Genomic DNA, 24,925 nt, shown 5'->3' on the forward strand with positions numbered 1-24,925 from the left:
TGACTAATTTGTCCTTGGAAAGTTTGAGCATGAAATAAGACAAAAGGTGTGATTACCAGTCTGTTTAGGATGAGAAATGACTTACTGTCTGAAAACATGAAGAAGGCTGTTACTAACTTAATCCATACAGTATCCCTTCATAAAAGCATTACTGTTGTGGACAAAATAAATGAAATGGACATTCCTCATTGTTCATTGGTAATGTTCTGTTGTGAGTTTACTGGAAAATTTTGGCTTTGCATGTCTTTGGACATTTGCGTGATCGATTAGCACGTAACAACATTCTTCTAAGATGAAGGGCAAAGAAGGCATGCTAAGGTTAACTAGAACATAAGTCTGAAAACATCTATCTAGTCATGGATAACCCATTAGATGTTGCAGGAGATGTATCTCAACAGCTTCTATGGAACAGGAATGTGGAAAAGGAAGATTTTGTAGAGTTTGTACATGCCCTTTCTTTATTGATCTGCAGCAAAGTCTAACAGCTACAGGCAGCAAATACTCTTCCTGTAGTTTTCATGTGATAGCATGATCTTTCTATTGTGTTTTATGTTCAACAGGCATTAGCTTGATGGTAGGAGTGTATTTATTGACTGTATATAAAAGTATCTTGTTTAGTCACATGGTATAGTAATTGGAGGAAAACTGCAGGTTTTCATTCTGTACAATCATAAGTGTAGGCTTTTTACAGTGCCTTAATTTCTGTGTTTAATTGAATATCTTGTCTGTTCTGTTACCTTCGTGTATGCTTTTGGGGTTGCAAGATATATATGAGGAGGAAGTAAGTCATAGCTTTCTCTGATATTATTATTAAGGTTACCAACAAGATCCATGTTATAAGGTACAGGCTGATCCAGTTGTCATCTTATCCCATTCTATCTATGGAGATTGAAACTATAAGTCCAATAACATGCATTTGGGTAAAATCAGGACTGGCTCAGCCTGAACCTTCTGACAGAGAGCTATTACTAATTTCTAAAGTCTACTAGACAAAAACATAGCCTTATAAATGCACATAAGACAGAGTCCCTTCTCCATGAAGCTTACAGTCTAGTCGTGTCAAGCATACATGACAAACAAGTCTATGGACAGTGTATCTATTGTAGAGAAATACATAGGATATAAAAGCAGTTTCAAAAAGGAAGTTTTTAAAAATTGGATTTGAATATGGTCAGGAAGAGAGCATGACACACAAACCTGAATAAGTCTGGAATGCTAGAAGGTATATGTTACTGAAGAGTCAGAAGAATAATTAAAGAGATTGGAAGATAGTTCATAGGAATGTGAATTTCAATCCTGGCTGTTAACTAATCCCAAGGCAGTGATGTGACTATGAGTCTCTGGAATAATGTATTTTTAATTAGAGATATATAGAAAGGAGAATGCTTCTATTGACTTTGGTGCATTTGTATGTGGTTAACTACTTGTGAATCCTGTGTAAGTGAATTTATTTGCTTTTCCAAATGAATTAAAAGACTTCATTTTGGAACCACCAACCTTCAGCCTGTCTTGATTGCCTAGGAGTTTAATCTGGTTCAAATAAGTTCAATGGTTTCCTTAACTGTTGGGTTTGGGTACCTGCAGAACAAGGAAGAGCTGTTCTGTTCATAGAGGGGCTGGACAACCCTATCCAGAGTTGGCAAACAGGCACCCTATCCTGGGATGACCACAGACACTTAAGAAAGTAGTAACCTAGACAGGGATTGGAACTCGCATACCCAAAGAAGGGGGTACTGTTAATATTCAAGGTACTGTACAATTTCATTATATGCACATACACATTTCATTTAGTTTTGTTTTTTTGTTGCTTTTTATTTAATTTCTTGATTATTCCATTTTGCTTTGTTTCCCCAAAATGAAATTAAAAAAAACACCCGCCCTAAAATCTAAACTAAATTATCTCCCCCACCCACCCAAACTTGCTTAAGCAAAGGCCGCCACAGCTCCCAGACCCCCCTATTTTGCCCCCAAATCTGCCCTTAAACCATCACTGGTCTGCAGGTTTCCTGAGAACAGGAACGAGCCTCAGTTTCTCCTGCCCTGCTGCTCTGGATTTTCAAAATGGCCGATTTAATGCTGTACGGCAGAATCTATCATATAAGGTAATGGCACTGACCTTGAGTTGACTGGTGACCATTTTGAAAAGCCGGAGTAGTGGAATAAGAATGACTGGGGACCATTCCTGCCCCTGGAGAACCTGCAAATCTGTGATGGGGTAAGGACTGGGGGGCTTTTGCTTAATGGGTTTGGTGGGCAGGAAGATGGAATTGGACCTGGACCCAGAGCCAGAGGTTTTTGTAATTTGGCTGTGGCAGTGATTCAAAACTAAACAAAAGAAAAATAAAATGTTCTTTACTTGTTTCTTTTCAGTTTGAAAATACAATGAAACAGGATAGGAAATATGTTTGACATTTTTAATCTTTATTTATTTTATTTATTTTTATTTAGGCATTTTATGTACTGTTGTTCCAAAGAAGATCACAACGGTTTACGGTATTAGCATTCAAATTCATGGTCAACGGACATATGCTTTGTGTTAATGTTCACTCTTCAAATTCAAAATCACTGAGAATACATATTCTGGTTCATTATTATACATATACATTGATATCAAGGTAGTTCTCATCTACTTTAGTTCATATTAATTCATTTTAGGACTACATAACAGTAAAAAGATTCTAAATTATACTAGGAAAACCTTTATCTCATCCATTATCTATTGATAGTTTGCCTAGTGTTATCTCTTGTCCTGTCAGAGCAAGTCGCAGTGTCATGGTTGTTTACATCAATCATAAACCTTTCTAAAAAGCCATGTTTTCATAAGCCTTTCTAAAAAGCCTGTTTCGTTTCAAATGACAGCACATCCTTAATATAAAGGTGTTATATAAAGATGCATAAAAAATATTTTAGGTTAGCAGTCAGAGTATGTATACATTGCAGAATCCACAATTTAGCAAACTTTTGCATACAGCTGAAGCATTTGCATCTACAGAGTGAATAATATACAGTGAATGATAAAGAAAAATTGGAGCATTGATAATCAGTGTATTAAATGGAACTATGTATTCACAGGGAGTAAGACTGTTCAAACGGACTGCTAAGTCAAAAGGCTCCATTCATCCAAATTGGGCCTTACAAAAATTCCAGCAGAAACTCATTCATTGACTTTAGCAAACAAAAATAATTATCTTATCCTATGTTAGAAAGAAGCTCAGTGGTCCTGGATACCTCAGAAATGTCACATAAGCTCTCTTTATGCATCTTTTAGATCAACCCCTGCTCAGTATCTTGTAAAACATTATCAGCTTCATTGCTGCATAACATAAGAACATAAGAAACATAAGAAAATGCCATACTGGGTCAGACCAAGGGTCCATCAAGCCCAGCATCCTGTTTCCAACAGTGGCCAATCCAGGCCATAAGAACCTGGCAAGTACCCAAAAACTAAGTCTATTCCATGTAACCATTGCTAATGGCAGTGGCTATTCTCTAAGGGGTAGATTTTAAAAGAAACGCGCGCGGCGGTAGAGCTGCGCGCGTTCTGCGCACACAGCACAAGCTAGCAATTTTGCGTAGCATGCGCACATGTTGCGCGCGGCACAGAAAATACGCGCAGGTAATGAGGACCACATGTGCGTAACCAGACAACCTGCGCGCGGCCATATTTGTGCGTGTGGAGCCCTCGCGCGCGCGCGCGTACGCATGCAAACGAGAGGGTGTGACCTCCCATTCCCCACACTGCACAAAATGGCGGCAGGAGGAGACAGCCCAACTTCACCACCAGGGACGTGGAGCTGCTGGCGTCCCTGGTGGTGGCAGCAGAGAGATGGCTGTTCCCGGTGCAGGGACGGAGGACTAATTTTGGGCACCTGCGGAGGGCCTGGAGGAGGCTGCAAAGGCGGTTTAATGCAGAGGCTTCACACCCCCGTGGAAGTAAGTATACGAAAGAAAGTTGTTGTGGTGAATGTGGGAGTTGCAAAGTCAGGTTAGGCCTCACCTGGGTACCCAGAATAGAGCACCTGATACTTATATGCACTGTAGACAGTTTGTTATGTCCTGCTGGTGTCTAACACTAGTTAGGATTGGGTTGTGTTGTGCCTCAATTGCCAATGATGAAAACAATGTGTATGCTAATTGAATAATATCATGGGTGTCAGTCAGCAATGTTGTCACACCTACATCCAAGTATCCTGGCACCATCTTGACTATCAGAGTACACTAATGGTCCTCCCTCCTTCCGTTCAAATAGATTGAAGACCTGAAGAAGAAGGCCCGTTGGCTACGCCTCCATCGCCGCAGATGGATGGAGCGGCTGCGTGCGCAGCGGGCTGGGCCTGGCGGTAAGTGACCCCTCCAACCGACTGGAGTAACCCACATCTGAGCCACCATCCATCCCATCCTTTACCACCGCCCCACCATCCTGTCCCCCATCCCACCTTCTCTCCCTCCCCTCACCCAGTACAGTGTAGTCATACGTGTCCTTTGTTGTCACAGATGCTGAAGAGGAAATGCCAGGCCCAGCTGCAGATGGAGCTGCAGCCGCTCCAGGGGGGAAGCCGGATCCACCCCCCCCCCCCCCAGAGGAGACCTGAGCGGCGAAGCCCTCCCCGGGCCGAACGGCACCCCATGCCGTCCCCTAGCCCCCCCCCTGTAGGGCAACCGCCCCTTTTTGCCCGTGGGGTTAGGGACGCTGGGGCCGGCAGGAGCCAGCCTTTGCTGGCTCAGGGAGGCAATGAGGGCCCTCTAGTCCCTCATCGTCCCCCCTCACGGGGCCAGCAAAGAGGCCCATCCCCGGGGGCACGCGCCCCCGAGGATGAGCCTCTTACCTATGGTCAGTTCCAGGACTATGTGAGGGGGGTCAATGAGGGCATGAGGGCACTGATTGCCTTCCAAGAGAGGATGGTCCAGGCGACGGACCGCAACACCAGGGGCCTACTGCTGCTGGTGCTGCAGTACGGCTCCTCGGGAGATGGCCGTCGTCGTTGACCATCCTCTCTGGTCCCTGCCTCCCTAACCCCACGGGAGGTTTTGTTTTGTACATAGTTTTAATCCCTAGGCTGCCCTCCCCACCCACATTTTATTTTGTAAATATGTTTAATATTTAAATAAATATTTAAAAATATAAACGTGTGGTTTTAAGGGACAGGTGGAAGCTGACCATGTATTGGCAGTGTCGGAGGGAGGGAAGGAGGGAGGCGGGGGAGGGGGTGCAGGGGAGGAGGGAGGGGGTGCGGGGGAGGGGGGAGGGGGGAGGGAGGCGGGGGAGGGGGTGCAGGGGAGGGGGAGGGGGTGCAGGGGGGGGGGTGAAGTGGAGGGAGGGAGGGAGGGGGGTGAGGGGAGGGGGGGGGGGGGGGTGAAGGTGGAGAGGGAGGGAGGGTAGGAAGGGTGAATGAGTGGGGCGTTGAGTCCCAGCAGAGAAGCCCACGGAACATCCTTGCCACCCATCTGCTACACTGTGTAGGCTGTTTGCGTGCCTCATCAGCTACAGTGCAGCATATAGACGAGGCGCCCATGTGCAGTACAGAAGATGGCCATGCGCGCATGTCCGCAACTCTACGGGCCATGCGCACATGTCCGCTAACTCTACGGGCCATGCGCACATGTCCGCTAGAGTCTACGGGCCATGCGCGCATGTCCGCAAACTCTACGGGCCATGCGCACATGTCCGCTAGAGTCTACGGGCCATGCGCACATATCCGCTAGAGTCTACGGGCCATGCGCACATGTGCGCTCCAAATGGGCTGTTGCGACGTCCATGGATCAGGCGCATCCCTCTGCATTGTTGGCTATACCGGACCTAGTGTAACGCACCTCAGCCTTGCAGCAACTGTAATCTGCATTTCACCTGCCACATACACAGGAGATACAAGCTACAGCTGCTACGCAAAACGTCACTTACAAGAGAGGTAGGTTAGGGTCTGTCTGCAGTGCCACCGTAGCATAACACCAATGCAGCTGTCTCGCCAGCCCGTAGAGTCTAGCGGACATGTGCGCATCGCCCGTAGACCGTACTAGGTACGGTCGCCTGAGGAGTTCGCCGCTAGTCTACGTGACGGTTCCCTAAGCCGGTCGTAGCCTGCCATAGTGTGCGCACAATGCACTGACATACATCATGAACACCAATAAAGGCAATGCAATGCAGGTCCGAGTGGCTGGTGAGCAGCCGACTACACACATTAGACGGCGATTGTCCCCCTTCATATCTAACCCTGCTGAGCGGTAATCAGACAAAAACGTGAAGTAGCCACGAATAACACCAGTGAACCCCCCTCCAACGCTCCCGTAAAGCGACCTTACCTACAACAAATCCCTCTGATGTGCAGAGACGTGTGAGCTCAGCAGGCTACTGGGAAGACCAACTCATTCGGGGCCAGCTGCTAATCCGTACGTCCCACCCTCAGATGGAGATGCTGATTAGCAGCTGGCCCCGATTGAGTAGCCATTCCCAGTAGGCTGCTGAGCTCACACGTCCCTGCACGCTAATTAGTGTAGTCGACGTCTCACCTGCCTCTCCGACCTGCACTGGCTATGTAGCTGTCACAGAAAAGGCTACTCCCATACCGTCAATACGGGTTTGTGATTGCAACAGCACGCACATGTGGGCCACATTGGGTAATGGCTGCACACCCAGCTGTTTCGGTAGTTACGCGCATATCTGAATGAAAATAGATAGGCCGTACGAATATATTATTAAAATAGATAGGTAGCGCGCACAAATAAACCAGCACGCACATGTTTCGCATGGATTTTAATTATTCGCGCGCGTTCATGGTATTTGCGTTGATGGGATCAGCTGTGCGCATATGTTACGCCCCACTGGGGAGGTCCGCGCACAAATTGAGGTCACTTTAAAAGGATGGGTGGGCCACTCACTGGCCATCCTCACCATGGCTCAGGCTCAGGCACAACCTGTCCTTCTCAGGAAGCCCAACTTTTTGCCAGGGGAGGTGGACATGCTGGTGGAGCATGTCATGAGGCAGAGGGATATGCTGTATGGCCCACAGTCCCGTACGGTGGGTGCATACGCCAAGGAACAGATATGGAGGCGCATCAGGCATACTGTGAATTCGGTGTTCCACCACAACCGCAGTATTGCCGAACTGATGCACAAGTGGAGGGACATACGGCGAGTGGTGAAGCGGAAGCAGGCCAGGCGACTTGCTGAAGGTCAAAGGAGCCGCATCACATTCACAGCCTCGGAGCAGCTGGTTCTGGGAACCCTAGCGGAGGCAGCTGTGGGTGGCGTTGGCCGTCTCGACTCCATGCGCCGTGCAGAGCAGCAAGGTATGCAGACCACCACGTATCCTATCTCACAGTAGAGCAGCCTATGTTGTCATGTAACTATAGGTACTGCTTACTGTTCACCTGTATAGCCAACCCTGTGCCCATTTCACGTTCCACATTGTAAAGTAGCGCTCTCCCTCTTCCCCCCACCCCACAGACACAGCCCGGAGCTGTGCGCAGACCGTGTGCGCAGAACTTGTGCGGCCCGGAGCTCTGCGCAGACCTTGTGCGCAGACCTTGTGCGGCCCGGAGCTCTGCGCAGACCTTGTGCGCAGACCTTGTGCGGCCCGGAGCTCTGCGCAGACCTTGTGCGGCCCGGAGCTCTGCGCAGACCTTGTGCGCAGACCTTGTGCGGCCCGGAGCTGTGCAGACCGTGTGCACACCACCTTCCCACTCTTCCCTATTTGCTTCCCCTTTACCTTCCTGTACCACAGCACACGTCATGTGGTCCTGGAGTGCAGGAACAGTGTGCCTTGATTAGGTTGGGGGTTGACATGCAGGTCGTAGAACAGGGCTCTGTGTTCTAGGTTTGGCCTGAAAGGTCCAACATTCCAGGCAGCCCACTGATAACGCTCCTGTGTCCTGAACTGGTTGTAGGGCAGGTGCTACATGTGTCTGGTTGGCAGCCACTAATGATACCCCAGAGGTGACTTGCCACCTGCCATATGACTACCACCTGTGTATATGGAGTGACATACATCACACCCCTATTGGCAGTGTGCTAATACCCATATGCTTTACCATTTAGGGGAGCCAGATGATGAGCAACCCGGACCTGCACCCAGGCCCCAACGCCGGTACCGGCGTCTGCAGGTGCTCCGTGACTCCTCAGATGAGGAGGAGGGGGAAGACCGGCAGCACGTGGAGCAGCCTGAGGAGCAGCAGCAGGGAGAGGAACCGGACGAACCGCTTGCTGAGGTGGAACCTGATGTTCAGCGGGACAGCAGTGCGTCCGACCATCCTGAGCCCCAGGCCGACCGGGTTACCGTGCCCGCAGAGACACTTGTTCGGCAGGGCGCCGCCATGTTGGATGCCATCTCTGGCCTGTCGGACATTATCCAGCAGGAAGGCAGTGCCCTCCGTCGCACTGTCAAAGTGGGCCTCCAAGCCATTTGCCAGGCCACTGACCGGCAGACGGAGGTTTGGAGGGAGTTGGTTCAGCGCCTGCCTCTCGTACAGCCCCTGCCACCAGTGGCTCCATGGCCATGGATGCCACCATGCCCATGCAGGGGCCCCTGAGGTGGTACCTCCACCTGTGGCACCAGCACCTCAGCCTCCTGCAGGCTATGTGTGGATGGCACCCCCGCCTGCACCTGCTGTTCCACCGCCTCCTCCTCCTCCACCACCAGCTGAAGAGCTGTTGCCCCGGCTATTCCCTCATGTAGCCATGCCCCGGATGTGGCCCAGCCACCTATGCCCTCTGAGGGCAGTGTGAGCAGTGGCCGGAGTCCCCTGCGCCGCAGTGCCCGGGTGGGCCAGTCTCGGCTTTCCGAGGCTCGTAGGAGGGGACGGGCAAGGAAGTGACCTGTGAGAGGGTTTCTGTTGTTAATTTTTTATTCACTATTCACATTTGACACACCTGTAAATAAATGCACATTTATCACCTACGGAAATGGCTTTCTATGAGACTGTTCCTTTCTCGTATTGCCCGCCTTTGGATCAGGCGATGTATTTCGTCCAGTTCCTCCATGGTCAGCTGTATGTCCTCCTCCTCCTCCTCACTGTCTTCCGGTCCATCCTCAGGTACAGGGATGTGTCTCTTGATTGCCAGATTGTGTAGGATACAGCAGGCTAGGAATATCTCACACACCTTAGCGGGGGAGTACAGGAGGCACCCACCGGATCTGTCCAGACAGCGGAAGCGTGATTTCAGGATGCCAAATGTTCTCTCGATGACAGACCTGGTCCTACGGTGTGCCCTGTTGTAGCGCATCTCAGCTGCCGTGTTGGGGCATGCCACGGGGATCATGAGCCACGATTTGAGGGGATAGCCTCTGTCACCTGTAGCATACGGGATAATCAGAAGGTTAGATGATGTGTGTGGATCACTGGCATTCAGCTCACAGGCCTTACACATTCACTAGCTATAGGGTGCCACAGTAGGCAACAACCATGGCTTCCATGGTTGTGCCTACTGTGGCACCCTATGGCTAGTGATTGTACTAAGGTAGGTGGTGCTGTTGTTTGTTGCTCTACTACCTAGGAGCCAGCCACCAGTGATGTGACGCAGCTGGAATTCTTCATAGATCCTTGATTGGGTGAGAATGTAGGCATCGTGGGTGGATCCAGGAAAGCGAGGCACTACGTTCGTGATGAGGCCCTTGGCATTGCACACCACCTGCATGTTTAGTGAGTGGAATCCCTTGCGATTGCGGTAGATGGCCTCATCTGCTGCTGGTGCCCTTAGGGGCACGTGGGTGCAATCAATAGCTCCCAAGACCGAGGGGAAGCGTGCTATTTGGTAGAAGTCTCTCATGGTTCCATGCTGTTCCTCCCTACTGGTGGGGAAGGAGATAAAGTGGTGTGTGTGTCGCAGCAGGGCAGCCAGGGCCTGCTCCAGACATCCTGAGGTGGCACCCTGACCTATTCCAGACGTCAGGCCAAGCGGGGTTTGGAAGGTGCCGGTAGCCAGAAATGCAAGGAAGGTAGTCACCTTGACGTGTACAGGCAAGGCATGGCCCCTTTGCGTGCGTGGTTGCAGGTCACCCTCTAACATTCTGCAGAGGGACAGTATGGTCTCCTTATCAAATCTGTAACGGGTCATTACTTCCTCCTCAGACAGGTCCAGAAATTGGGTGCGGGTCCTGTAGACCCGGTGTAACGGGTAGCGTCTCCGTCTCAGCTGCCTTCTCCTCCTCCTCCTCTCTCTTTCCCTTCTGAGCCTTAGGGATTCCAGCGCGTATATTGCTGCTGCGTTGAACATGTGTAGACTGGGAATTAGCATGAATGGCTGTCTAGACGCTCGTGCGGCTCTCTCTCCTATACGCACATAACGTTGTGTATGGACAACGGTGCCACTGTCCCAGTTTAGAGCGGGTACTCCCCCAGGCCCTCTCCTGTCCGCCTTCTGCCCTTCTACAGGATGTCTGGAACTGTGGTGATGTCAGACAGCAGCCGCAGCGCCTTCACTCATTCCTTGCGCACACAAGAAGCAGTAGCAAATCTACGCGAGCGACTTCGTATGCGCGCGGTGACGTTATGCGTGTCCCTTATAAAATACGTTTTGTGCGCATATGTTCGGTCTGCCCAGACACGCCCCCGACACGCCCCCGACACGCCCCTTTTGTATTTGCGTAATGTTGCTCGCGCAGGTCCACTTACACGCACAAATACCGCTATGCAAAATTGCGATTGTGCGCGCCACCCCGGTTTATGCGCTTAAGTGCCTGTTTTCCCGCGCGTACGCCTTTGAAAATCTACCCCTAAGTGAACTTAATAGCAGGTAATGGACTTCTCCTCCAAGAACTTATCCAATCCTTTTTTAAACACAGCTATACTAACTGCACGAACCACATTCTCTGGCAACAAATTCCAGAGTTTAATTGTGCGTTGAGTAAAAAAGAACTTTCTCCGATTAGTTTTAAATGTGCCCCATGCTAACTTCATGGAGTGTCCCCTAGTCTTTCTACTATCCGAAAGAGTAAATAACCGATTCACATCTACCCGTTCTAGACCTCTCATGATTTTAAACACCTCTATCATATCCCCCCTCAGTCGTCTCTTCTCCAAGCTGAAAAGTCCTAACCTCTTTAGTCTTTCCTCATAGGGGAGTTGTTCCATTCCCCTTATCATTTTGGTAGCCCTTCTCTGTACCTTCTCCATCGCAATTATATCTTTTTTGAGATGCGGCGACCAGAATTGTACACAGTATTCAAGGTGCGGTCTCACCATGGAGCGATACAGAGGCATTATGACATTTTCCGTTTTATTCATCATTCCTTTTCTAATAATTCCCAACATTCTGTTTGCTTTTTTGACTGCCGCAGCACACTGAACCGACGATTTCAATGTGTTATCCACTATGACACCTAGATCTCTTTCTTGGGTTCTAGCACCTAATATGGAACCCAACATCGTGTAATTATAGCATGGGTTATTTTTCCCTATATGCATCACCTTGCACTTATCCACATTAAATTTCATCTACATTAAATAACCCTCATTATTCCCATCCGGATATACAGCATTGCTTTTGTTACATCTCTAACACGAGCATGCTCTAACAGTGATGTCAGTTTGAACTATAGGCAAAGATAAAAAAAAATAAAATGCTTATCCACACTACTGTCACTCTGCATAGGAATAAATAGGGTTCAACTGCATAGGATAAATAGGGAAAATAATTGTCCACTCCCAAGAAATATTTAATGCTTGGGAGGAAAAAAGCCCCACTCTTACAAGTAAATGGAAGTTGAAGAGAATGCTCTATGGGACTTAAGGAAAACTTGCATTTGTATGAAGAGAAACTTCCACCCCATCTCATACCCCAGAGACCGGGAGAGTGTATGAGGAGGCGTCCGGATTGTCAGGAGATAGTTTAATCCAATGATAGGGAGCAAGAGAAGAGAAAGCATCAATGTGAGAGGTGCAGAGCAGAGCATGGAACTGGGAGCAGAAAGTACATGAAACGGAACAGAGATAAGGAAAAGCAGAGCCACAGAGAAGAGTCAGACCATGACTAAAGTGAAAGCTAGACGTTTAAAGAGAGAACTGCACCTAACATGGAGACCATAAGGAAGAGTAAGAAGATGAGTGATAGGACAGTTGGCAAGCAAGCCGGCTACTAGAAGAGTTCTGAAGAATGTGTAAGAGGTGGAGAGAGGGAAGACTAGTGAGGGGACTATGACAGTAATGAAGACAAAAAGGGAAGACAGAATGAAGGAAAGGATGATAGGCACCAAAGTCAGAGGACAATTGACTTTATGAATGCTGTGCAGTTGACTGGCTGTAGTGCATGATTCTTTCATCTCCTCTGTTCCCTCCTCCCCCAGACAAGGGAAGCATAGTTCAATGTGAGGACTTTAGGACTGCTCGACAGCATGACCAGCGTTAGTGGGATAAATTATCCTGCTCATTCCGATATTCAGAGTAACGTAATCCAGCTAATGTAACTCCATGCTGAAATGCCCCGGAAATGCCTTCAAGTTATCAGAAGCGGTCAGCCAGTGGGGATTTTCAAATCCTGTCATATGTCTGGCTAAGTCTGATTTTAGCTGGACAAAGGATGCTGAACACTGGCCTTAAAATGTCTCTGTAAGTTTGGAATTTGTTATCACATACATTACATACTATTGATTTAGAAATAACTTTCAGTCCTTTAGATATTTAGTTTTGCCACACAGCAGCCAAAACCTTTATTTCAGGTACTTAGAAAGCCACCCTATAATTGTTCTTATAAGTCTCATATCGATGATTTCTTTTCTCACATTCTGCACAGTTTCTCTGCTTTACAGGAGCAATGCTTCTCACAGCAAGGTTGTATTCCTTCCAGACCTCCTTTAGACTTCTCCGTCTCAGTAAATTTGCTTCTCTGAAACTGTCTTTCTTCCCAGGATTTCCCTGGTTCAATTTTAAAACTGTTTTTCTCTCTGTCATTTCTCTCTGTATAGACAAACCAGGATACAGGGCTTGATGGACCTTGGTCTGACCCAATATGGCAATTCTTATGTTCTTATGTATTTATGCTCATAGGGTCTGTCTGCCAGCTCCGGTAAGTTTCCATGTCTTCTCCTAAATCAAAGTATGTGTGTTGCAAAAGTGTGCTCTTAAGTATTTTTGTTTTGCTTTGGTTTTCATTTTGTGTGTGGTTTGTTTTGCTCCATTTCATTTATTTGAAATGAAATAAGCCAAAATGAAAATAAAAAACAAAAAAACATAAAAACATTGGAACTCCGTATTCAGAAGCATTTAGATTGATAACTCAGAAGTTATTTGGCTAAATTAATATTTGGGCAATTATCCATAAGAACATGCCATACTGGGTCAGACCAAGCGTCCATCAAGTCCAGCATCCTGTCTCCAACAGTGGCAATTCCAGGCCATAAGAACCTGGCAAGTTACCAAAAACTAAGTCTATCTCATGTTACTGCTGCTAGTAATAGCAGTGGCTATTTTCTAAGTCAACTTAATTAATAGCAGATAATGGAATTCTCCTTCAAGAAATTATCCGAACCTTTTTTAAACCCAGCTACACTAACTGCACTAACCACATCCTCTGGCAACAAATTCCAGAGTTTACTTGTGCACTGAGTGAAAAAGAACTTTCTCTGATTAGTTTTAAACGTGCCATCTGCTAACTTCATGGAGTGCCCCCTAGTCCTTCTATTATCCGAAAGAGTAAATCGATTCACTTTTAGCCATTCTAGACCTCTCATGATCTTAAAGACCTCTCTCTATCAGATCCCCCCTCAGCTGTCTCTTCTCCAAGCTGAACAGCCCTAACCTCTTCAGTCTTTCCTCATAGGAGAGCTGTTCCACCCCCTTTATCATTTAGGTCGCCCTTCTCTGTACCTTCTCCATCGCAACTATATCTTTGTTTGAGATGCAGCGACCAGAATTGTACACAGTATTCAAGGTGCGGTCTCATCATGGAGCAATACAGAGGCATTATGACATTTTCTGTTTTATTCACCATTCCCTTTCTAATAATTCCCAACATTCTGTTTGCTTTTTTGACTGCCGCAGCACACTGTGCCAACGATTTCAATGTGTTATCCACTATGATGCCTAGATCTCTTTCTTGGGTGGTAGCTCTAATATGGAACCTAACATTGTGTAACTATATCATGGGTTATTTTTCCCTATATGTATCACCTTGTACTTATCTACATTAAATTCATCTGCCATTTGGATGCCCAATTTTCCAGTCTCACAAGGTCTTCCTGCAATTTATCACAATCTGCTTGTGATTTAACTACTCTGAATAATTTTGTATCATCTGTAAATTTGATTACCTCACTTGTCGTATTTCTTTCCAGATCATTTATAAATATATTGAAAAGTATGGGTCTCAATACAGATCCCTGAGGCACTCCACTGCCCACTCCCTTTCACTGAGAAAATTGTCCATTTAATCCTACTCTCTGTTTCCTGTCTTTTAGCCAGTTTGTAATCCATGAAAGGAAATCGCCAGCTATCCCATGACTTTTTACTTTTCCTAGAAGCCTCTCATGAGGAACTTTGTCAAATGTCTTCTGAAAATCCAAGTACACTACATCTATCCAGATAACTTAAGGGATTCCGGGGCATTTCAGGTAGCAGTTACATTAGTCTGCTAAGTTATCCAGCTAACTCTGATATTCAGAGTTAGCTGGATACCTTATACAGTCAATGAACTGTCCTAAAGTTAGCTGGCTAACTTTAAGATAGGTGCCTATATTCAATGATGTGGCTGAATATACCTCCAAAGTTAGCTGAATAAACCAGATAAGTTTATCTGGCTAAATTTGCTACTCAGACTGTGATTGAATATGGACCTCCTCCTAGCAAAAAAAAAAAAAGCAACACTAGCACCAAAAAATTAAAAAAAATAAAGCCCCACTAGACCTGCCCATGCCCTCCCCCCCACCCATCTTACCCTGCCCATGGGTCTTAAAAAATCCAAATGGGACAGAAGCAATGTCAAGGCACGCCTGCCCCACTAAGTCCTTATTCAGAATGGTATCGGCCAGCCCTGAGACCAGTACCATTTGGTTGTATGCTATTTTTAAATACCATCCCAGTGGATCAGGAGTGCCTGAGCATCGTTCCTACCCTTTTGAATTTTTTAATATGCACCAATGGGGTAAGATGGGTCTGAGAAGTGTGCAGGCAGGCCTGCAGTGGGGGCTTTAATCTACCTGTACGCTGTTTTGGCATGGTCATATATAACTATTTCCCCTTTAAGTGTTACTTTCTTCCTTTGTGCACACAAACCATGCAGCAGCTGCTCTAAAGGGCATGCATCCCCTTAGGTCTACTCTAGAATGGATGCTCCCTTTATGGGTATCAACATATATGCTGTTTCTTTTCTTACTTTGCTCCTAATAGTTTCTTTGTTCTCTGCAGAGCTTCTTGTCTGGCTAGCCTCAAATATCTGGAACTATTCACTCAAAATACCAGGCATGAATGACCTCTGTATGACTATTTACTGAGATATACAGTAGTACAATGGCAAGAGGTGTTAATCCAGAGAGAAAAAAAATAATATCATAAAACATGGTAAGTATGGTAGACAGTATATGGCAAGTGCAGGGAAGTTTATGATATGGCAATGGCTCAAATACCCAATAAATTTCCCCATCCTAATTGTACCTTCCTACCTCACACATACATACACACATGTGCATATTCCCAATGGTCTTTTGTTACTGTTGTCTTTCATACACACTTATGTTTATGTGCCTTCCATGTCCAAAATGCAAAGAAAAATCTGACAAACAGGCATTCATCAAACAGCATGCTTAAGACATTTCAGATCTGCTGATGCAGGCACATATAGGAACCTGTAATGTTCTGCCAGTGAAATGGTTTAACTTATTAAAGAACTTCGTCTCTTGCTGCTGCTGTGGAATTTACATGACAAACCACAAGTCTCTTCCAACAATCTGCCACATTATCTGCAATATTTTGAATACATAATCCTGTTGTAATTTTAGGCTTATTCTTTAACTCATGTTGAGATGCATTAGCATTGCAGGTTGTGGCATATCCAAATGCTACATATCTATCCCAGAATGTTAGGGATCTGTGCCCTGGAACAGGAAGCTAAACTGAGAGTTATATAGGATGACCTCTAGTTCTAGGCCAGAACAGATTATGCCACTCCTGTTACCTTCTGGACTTTGAAGTTCTCATTTCCTTAGACAAACAAGACTGGAAGTCCAAATATGCAATAGGTGAAAGCCATGACTGGCTCAGTGATTCTCCAATAACTTGGAAATAAGCAGTCACTGCATCAGTGATAATTATTTATGCAGTTCTTTATCTTTATCAAAACAATTTTGAGTGACTTGTATTATTTTAAGCAAACTGCACTCAATTTTCAAAGAGAAACAATGGACATTGTTCTCCTTTGAAATTAGCAGCTTCAAAGTATGTGGGCTAAAAGCATCCCTGCACTCTGCATGTACAGGGCTGGCACAATCGGGTGCTCAAAGTGTGCATTTGCATAGGGCAGCATCCCCGAGGGGGGTGGATGTATTGCATACCTGAGCAGTCAGTATAGCAGAAGCTGGAGCTGAAGGGGGCAACATGAAATTGCATAAATGCAACTTGGCTTATCTATCCCCAGCACGTGTGCAGCTGACAGAAATAGGATTCCACCAGGGTGAAGATGCAGAGCAGATTACCTTCCTTCATCTTCCCTCCCCTGTGCAGCCAGCAGGAAGAGTGTCACTTTACAAAGCACCAGCTTCCTGTGTCACTCGGGGCCAGTCTTACAGCATTAGCCTTAGGATCTAGTTGGCTCAAGAGATTGGCTCCGTGTGGCACAGGAAGCTGATGCAAAAAAAAGGGTGACTTGTCCATAATGCATAGTGATGCACAGCACCACCCACTAAGAAAAGAGGTGTGGCCCGCGTACCACCAACCTCTGCAGGGCCCAACCCGAGGCCTTCTCAGGGCTTCCCCAAGCTTGACCCAAGGCCTCCTCAGGGCTTCCCCAGGCCCAACCGAAGCCTTCCCGGGCACCACCTGAGACCTCCTTGGGGGTTTCCCCTAGGCCTCCCTGGGACTGAGCCGAGGTCTCCTCAGGATTTCCCCATTCCCAAAGTTAAAATGGCATTGGTCTTGATGCTGGCTGGCGCAATGTTGTTGTGCTGCCATACGTTTGTATGGCCCTACAACAAAACGGCACTGGTCGGCCCTGAGACCGGCATTATTTTGATGTCACTATGGCGCCAGTCTCATGGTTGACTGGTGCCATTTTTAAGGGATGTCAGCAGGGCAGAAGGCAAGTGGGCAACCCTCTTGCCCCTTTTTCTATCCATGGTCCCTAGAGAAGGGGTGTGGGGGCTGGGGTGGTTCCCAGCTCCTGCATATTTTGGGGGGTGGGTGCAGGGCCCGCGCTGGTGCAGCACCCCTGGATGTTATGAAATGTGACGCTCTTTCCGTTGCTTGTTTAGGGCGGGGGGGTTGGAAAAGTCCTGGGAGCTTATTTACGTGATGGACTGTAAATGTGATTGCTGACATTTCCCCCTTGCAGCCCCCTTGAGAGAGATCGCTTCCGGAGGAGTCCCCAGGGCAGAGTCCCCGCCTGGCTGCTAGGGAAGGTGAGACAACGTGGTCCTCACTTTGGACGGGGACATGATGTGCACTTGCAGCTTGGGGCAGGCCCTGCCTGAATTTATACTGCAGTTAAAAGGAAAGGCTTTGGGAGAGTGGAAGAGGACAGAAGAAAAATAAAAGCACTCCCTCATGATAAAGACAGACACAAATATCAAAATAGAGTAAGAGAGGTAGACCCCAAAAAAAAAAAATAGAGTAAATTCTAAAGCAGAGTTTATCTGGCTCCTAAATATTTTGCCTAATACCTAATATTTTAAAACATTTCTCCATCCTGGCAGACTGGTGAGGAGCCTAAAATGCCGAATATACTGGGGAAGGGCAGGTCAGAGCAGACTGCACAGGGAATTGAGAGAGGACAGTGAGAGAGCCATTCTGGTGGGGGGATGGAGGGATGTGAAAAACTTCTGGGGAAAGGATGTGAGGAGAGCTCTGCAGCGCAGGGGAAGGAGATATGAGGAGAGCTTTCCGGCAGACAGCGAGAGGATACAAGACGGAGTGCGAGGATGTTGGAAGAGGAGACCAGGGAGAAGGGACTTGGAGACGGAGAAAGAGAATATCCTGGATAAGGTGGGAGGAGAGGATGAGGGAAAGAGTGCTGAGGAGGGTGGGACAGAGGACTGGTTATTGGGTGAGAGAAAAAGCTCATGATAGAAGAGAGGCATTTATTTTATTTTTATTTAACAGGTTTCTAAACCATCGTTTAGTAAAACCATCACAACAGTTTACATGATTAAGAAAGTAAATACATCATTACAGTATAAAATATAAATACATAAAATAAAGTAAAACTAGATTTTTTTCAAACAAGGATATCTAAAATAATTATCAGAGACAGAATAAATAGTGATAAAACAAGATAAAAGAATAAGAACAGAAGCATGACTCAGCCAGTTCCTCTATAAGCTCTGTTAAATAATCAGGTTTCAGATTTCTTTTAAAAACCTTAAAATCAGATTGCATGCTAATTTCAGGGGGTAGCTCATTCCAAAGTTTTGGGCCTGCTAATGAGATGGTGGAGTAGAGGTAGAGATGGTGTGGAGAGATGGGGAGAGAGTGAGGATCGAGAGAGGGGAAGAACTGGGGCATGGGTATGAGCGAGGACCATAGCCTGGGTAGCATCTGGGGCTGGAGGGAAGTATTCCAGGAAGATAATGGAGGAAGAGGATGAGGAATGGGGGAGAGTGCACAAGAAGGTAGAGAGAAAAGAAAAGGAATGAGGAAAGAAGAGCAAGCAGGAAGAGGAAGAATAGAAGAAAGAAAAGGAGGAGAAAAGGAAAGGAAAGGATTAAGATGCCCACACCAAAAGAAAGAGACAAAGAAAGAGAGACAATGGAAACAAAAAAGAAGAAAGTAGGATGTCAGAGAGAGAAGGCAAAAAAGGAATAGAGAGAAAGATAAGAAAATGAAATGAGACAGGCTGCATCAGAAAATCAAGGCAGGTGCACCAAAGGATGAAAACCTTTATTGTCTGATAGAGAATATTACTAACTCATCAGTGACAAAGTCTCTGACCTGATGTATCTTCCACACAGAATTTGTTTGTTGGGAACAGCTAAATTTTGTTGGCTGATTTGACCTTTTCTGTACGTAATTAATTTCTCTTGTACACAGGATATAATCTACCAATCCTGAGGCTTTTGTATTGGGTCAGAAACAATTTTTGTTAACAAACTTAAAGAATGTGTTACGCTTCGTGGCCACAGATGGCTGCGACCTCTGTTGCTCACCTCCTTTTCTCTGCCTTGGCTCCGTTGGGTGAACTCTCGGCCTCTGCCAGCTACCACCGACCTTCCTGCCTCCTTCCCGGGCCTACCTGAGCAGCATGGACGCCACCGACCGCCATCTTACCCTCGGGGTCCCCTAGGCCCCCTTGAGGTCCCCTAGGCCCTAGGCGCTCTCCCGGGCCTGCTTTAACCACGTCATGGCAGGAACCTCGGGGGCATCCCCCTCAGATGATGTCACTCATCTTGGATACTTAAACCCGCCGGCTCAAACAGCCGGCAACTTGGCAACAAGTTCATCTTGCTGAATCCACCTACTCTCGCTTCAGTGCTTGTTCTGGTTCCTGTTTCCATGGTGTGAGACTACCGGATACCCGCTCCTCGGGGGCCCTTCCTCAACTCTCGGCTATCTGCTCCTCAGAGGGCCTTCACCTGGACTACTGCCTGCCTCGCTTCCCGAGGCTTTCTAGGGAACTACTTTTTGCCTTCAGTCACTGTGAGTACTACACTGTGGACCACTGCTGTGATATCTATGTGGGAATCCTCTCCGGTGTACCCTGCTATGCAGACCATTGCCGTGATATCGCTAGAGGAGTCCTCCCCAGGTCTACCCCGCTCTGCGGACCTTCGCTGTGATACCACTAAAAGAATCTCGCCTGTGTACCCCGCTCTGCAGACCACTACCGTGACCTCCCACCGAGGTACCCTCTTGTGTACCATCTCTATGGACCCTGTATGACTTCAGTGACTGTACTTTCGCTCAGCACCCCAGTTCCTCAGGTAGTGCCGCACCTATTGCCTGACTCCAGTTGTCCCGAGCTTAGTCTGATGTCAGCACCTGCGCTGTCGCTCCGTGGCCCACCCCCTGGGGTCACCCTCTCTCTCTCCTTCTCCTGCTACCTCTGCTGTATAACATCCCACAGCCAAGACCTCGCCTCCCGATGGTGAGGCTCAGTGGGCTCCTCCCCTGGGCGGTACCATCCCTTACCTCGGCCAAAGGGTCCACATACCTACAAATCCTAACAGAATGTGCTTTTAGGCATACTATGCAAGTAATAACTAATTACTACAATTTCCCATGAGGACAGCCCACTGGTAAAGCACCACCTCCCCTCCTACTCCCAATGAAAAGCTTCTCACTACCAGAACCACGTGAAACAAGTGTCCCAGACACACACACTAGAAATCTGCTTTTTAGACATATCGATCTGGGAACTACAGTTCCATAGACATATTCATGTGGTTAAAGGTGAACTGGTAGATGTAGTGTTGTTGCGTCCGTCGGTGTTAGATGGCTTTACCCTGTTTGCCTCACCTTGTTCACGGTTCCTCCCGCTTACCTAGGAAAGATAGCTACCGCCGCGTCTACAAGCCGACCTCTCCGGCATCCTCGGAATGGCTATGGTGCAGCCTCCCACCATGTTCCTCTCAGGTACCTACTTGGGTGCGCGCCACCCACGTCTTTATTCCAAGCTTGGAGCGAACCTCGGGGGCGTCCCCCTTGCTGACATCACGCCATCCGGGTATATAACCTATTCTAATTTGCTAGCTCGTTGAGTTAGCAGGACTCAAATCCGTTCCTGTCTACGCTACTCTGCCGCTTCCGTGCTGCCGCTGGAAGCTCTCTCTCTGCCCTTCGGGGTAACTGCTAACCTGGGTACCTGCTCCTCGGGGACCCTCTGCTTTATTTCAGGTGCCTTACAGGGAACAGGTACTCGCTTCTTAAGGGCCTGCTTTCCCTGCCTCAGTGCCTGCACTTTCTTCAACAACCTGGTGGAATCGCATAACCACAGCAAATATCTAGTGAGTACTCTAACTCTCAGTCTATCTCATCCACAGTACTACCTTGCTGGGAAACCTACTTCGGAACCTCCCAATACCAACGGGGTGAGAAGGGCTCCCTCTGCCAGGGTCCCTGAGACTGCTACTACCAGACTGCCTCACTACTGCCACCTCTGGTGGACTCTTCAAGCTGTACAATAAAGAACTAACTTTGTGTTTGTGCGTTCTGAGTCTAGCCAGTATTGTGGCCCCTCATGGGGCTCCTCCCCATGGGCGTGGTCATCTGCCACAGTACCCAAGGATCCACCCAAACACCGCTTAACCATAACAAGTGTATTTAGATTTCAGAAAGCATTTGACAAAGTCCTTCATGAAAGGCTTCTAAGAAAACTAAAAAGTCATGGGATAGGAGGCGATGTCCTTTGTGGATTACAAACTGGCTAAAAGACAGGCATCAGAGAGTAGGATTAAATGGTCAGTTTTCTCAGTGGAAAAGTGTAAACATTGGAGTGCCTCAGGGATCTGTACTTGGACCGGTGGTTTTCAATATATATATAAATAATCTGGAAAGGAATACTACGAGTGAGGTTATCAAATTTGCGGACGATACAAAATTATTCAGAGTAGTTAAATCACAAGCGGATTGTGATACATTACAGGAGAACCTTAAAGACTGGAAGATTAGGCATCCAAATGGCAGATGAAATTTAACGTGGACAAGTGCAAGGTGGTGCACATAGGGAAAAATAACCCTTGCTGTAGTTACATGATGATAAGTTCCATATTAGGAACCACCACCCAGGGAAAAAGCATCATAGTGGATATACTTTAAAATCGTCGGCTCAGTGTGCTGCAGCAGTCAAAAAGCAAACAGAATGTTAGGAATTATTAGGAAGGAAATGGTTAATAAAACGGAAAATGTCATAATGCCTCTATATTGCTCCATGGTGAGGACCACACCTTGAACACTGTGTACAGTTCTGGTCGCCGCATCTCAAAAAAGATATAGTTGCAATGGAGAAGGTACAGAGAAGGGCAACCAAAATGATAAAAGGGATGGAACAGCTCCCCTATGAGGAAAGGCTGAAGAGGTTAGGGCTGTTCAGCTTGAAGAAGAGACGGCTGAGGGAGGATATGATAGAGGTCTTTAAGATCATGAGAGGTCTTGAACGAGTAGATGTGAATCAGTTATTTACACTTTCGGATAATAGAAGGACTAGGGGCATTCCATGAAGTTAGCAAGTAGCACATTTAAGACTAATCAGAGAAAATTATTTTTCACTCAACGCAAAATTAAGCTCTGGAATTTGTTGCCAGAGGATGTGGTTAGTGCAGTTAGTGTAGCTGGGTTCAAAAAAATGTTTGGATAAGTTCTTGGAGAAGTCCATTAATTGCTATTAATCAAGTAGCATGGGATCTTCTTGGTGTTTGGGTACTTGCCAGGTTCTTGTGGCCTGGTTTGGCCTCTGTTGGAAACAGGATGCTGGGCTTGATGGGCTCTTGGTCTGACCCAGTATGGCAATTTCTTATGTTCTTATGATCTGTATTCAAGAGGCTGCCAATTTGTGCAGATTAGCTGCCTCTGTTAATGGACCAGGATTTTTGTGTCATCTGCATTCACAGTAGCGCAATTACTATTTCTGCGGTCTTAAGGCTCTAGTAAATTAGGGGGCTGTTTTGAGATGTTTAATGCATTCTGCACTTCATAGGAGCAATTTTATCTACAGTAGCTAGCATCAGTTCCAGGTGTTGAAAGATGACTCAGTATCAGTCATAGGAAGCTCATCCAACAAAGACAGGAAGGATGTTTTAAAAAGGTTGGCATCTTTATGACCACGTCTAACTAAACTGCAGCTCTGACTATTTGTTGGAGATTGGTTGGGTTTTAATGAATAAATGATGGCTAACATGAAATGATTTGATCATGGAATCCTTTGATGTGCAACCTGCAGTAGTTTAGAAATAAGAAAATTAGGGTTAATGAAGGTTAAATCAAAATATGGCCATGTTTATATTGGGATAGTTAATAAACTGTTCCCACCCAAAATCAGCCATTATTATCAAAACAGTTTCTTCAGCTGGAGATAAGGGATCCTAATCCACATGAGAATTAAAATCTCCTAAAGCAATAGTTGACCAAGATTGACAGTTAGCGAAGCAAACAAATCAATCAAAGGGGAAGCATTATTTGAAAATGTTGTACAAGGGCAGTAGACCAAGCGAAAATTGACAAGATTTGAAGAGACCAACATAATTTTGAAAGGGGGCATTTGGTCAAAACATATGAGCGATGGCTTACATTTCTCTTTAATAATAATCAGGAGGCTGCCTCCTCTTCAGTGAGAGCAGAGCTGTGAAAAAACCTTATACCTAGGTGGAGAGATTTGATTTAATAAAAGAGCGTCAGATTCCAATAGACACAATTCAATAAGGCAAAAGCAGTCAGGAGACTTTGAATGCAAAAAATCATAAACAACAAATACTTTCTTTTTTACCGTCTGTACATTTAAAAGCATGATCGATAATACTGTAAGAAGTGCAGCTGGAGCTGATACTGGGAGTAGTGAAGAACGGTTACCATGATTAAAGTGCCTTCACATGCAGCAAAGGCACCATAGCGTCTGTTTCTGGTCTCAACCCATAAATGATATTAGATTGAACACAAGCCATAAGAAAAAAGTAACAGAAATAAAGGCCAAATATTCCGCAGTACTCCATGAGTATGAAAGGGCACACCGAGGCCCCCCCATGCCCTTGTCATGCACACGACAAAGGCGTGGGGTGCCTGTGGTGGCATAGCAGTGTTTATGTGGCCCCCAGTGATGACATCAGAGGGAGGGGCCACAATGTTCCGGCAGCAGAGGGAAGCAAATGAGGCAGGCAAAGCATGGATGGATTCCCAGAGTAGACCAAGGGTTCAGATGCCAGTAATGGCAACAGGCGCAGAGATGGGCACAAGCAGACGGTCAGAAAAAAAGAATTCTGCTCTGCACAATTATGAAGATATATCTGGTCAGGGGAAGGCAGGGAAAAATAGCCTTGGGATGGATGGAGCCTCCCAGAGATGCATCCACAGCCATTGCCGTACACCAGCATCGCCCCCTCCCCCCTCCCCTCCCCACCACCTCATTTCTTACACTATCCTTTATTATTTCTATTTAAGGAAGGGGGAAGATACAATTAGCAAAATTATCTGAGGTGAAAGAACTTTCTTTCTGCTGCTACTGTTTTGAATGGAAGCAGATATTCTTTTCCATGTAATGCCGAGCTTACAGACTAAAGCAAATGTCTTTAAAGATTTTATGCTGCTTTCCTGCGCTTTTTCCCCATTATCTTTTTATAGCTGAGATTGCTGTGAGGATTCACAGTGAGTCATTTTACAAGGCAGGCCAGTACCATATGCACTAAAGAGTTTCCCATCACGCTAGACATTACGTAGCTCCTTATGGCCGCCTGGACAGCATAGGGAGATTGCCAAGCCAAGTCACATGCCAGTAGGGCCATCACTCATCCAAAAGAGGCGGGTAATATCTGGTTACAATTAGGCTCATCCCTGGTTCTGGATAACACGTTCCTCTGGCTTCAGATTCTTTACTGCCAGCTCCCTGCTGGGCTCAGGAGGAGTCCTTGGATGGTATGCGATAAGCCAAGCAGAGGGCTTCTGGCCCTGTTATTTTTCTCACTTTCTCTTTTCATTTTCTGCATGTGTGTATGTACTTTGCAAGTTTTCATGCCCCACTGACAGCCAGCGCAGCTGTTGTTTGCAGAGTCTACTCAAGTATGAATTGATGCCAAAATCAAAACCTCAAAACACTTCAATGGAAATGAACCTCGTGTGGAGCAGACAATAACCAGTGGTTCTCTAGGATATC

The 24,925-nt window shown here is 46.6% G+C and overlaps 1 protein-coding gene across 1 annotated transcript; it reads left to right on the top strand.

The window, feature by feature from the left end:
* Nucleotides 1–6,887: 6,887 nt before the first annotated feature.
* Nucleotides 6,888–8,523, top strand: LOC115098911 (t-SNARE domain-containing protein 1-like). Its single transcript, XM_029616017.1, has 2 exons — nt 6,888–7,284; nt 8,033–8,523. The coding sequence occupies exons 1-2, from the start codon at nt 6,888–6,890 to the stop codon at nt 8,521–8,523; spliced, it is 888 nt and encodes a 295-aa protein (XP_029471877.1).
* The last annotated feature ends 16,402 nt before the right edge of the window (nt 8,524–24,925 follow it).

Source organism: Rhinatrema bivittatum, chromosome 1 (assembly GCF_901001135.1).
Source record: "Rhinatrema bivittatum chromosome 1, aRhiBiv1.1, whole genome shotgun sequence".
Classification (NCBI taxonomy): Eukaryota; Metazoa; Chordata; class Amphibia; order Gymnophiona; family Rhinatrematidae; genus Rhinatrema; species Rhinatrema bivittatum.

What these genes read in the sequence shown, in the direction of transcription:
- LOC115098911 (XM_029616017.1), top strand. Translation starts at nt 6,888, where the DNA reads ATGGCTCAGGCTCAGGCACAACCTGTCCTTCTCAGGAAGCCCAACTTT. An exon ending in GCGCCGTGCAGAGCAGCAAG is followed by an intron (nt 7,285 to 8,032) that starts GTATGCAGACCA and finishes TTTACCATTTAG; the next exon opens with GGGAGCCAGATGATGAGCAA.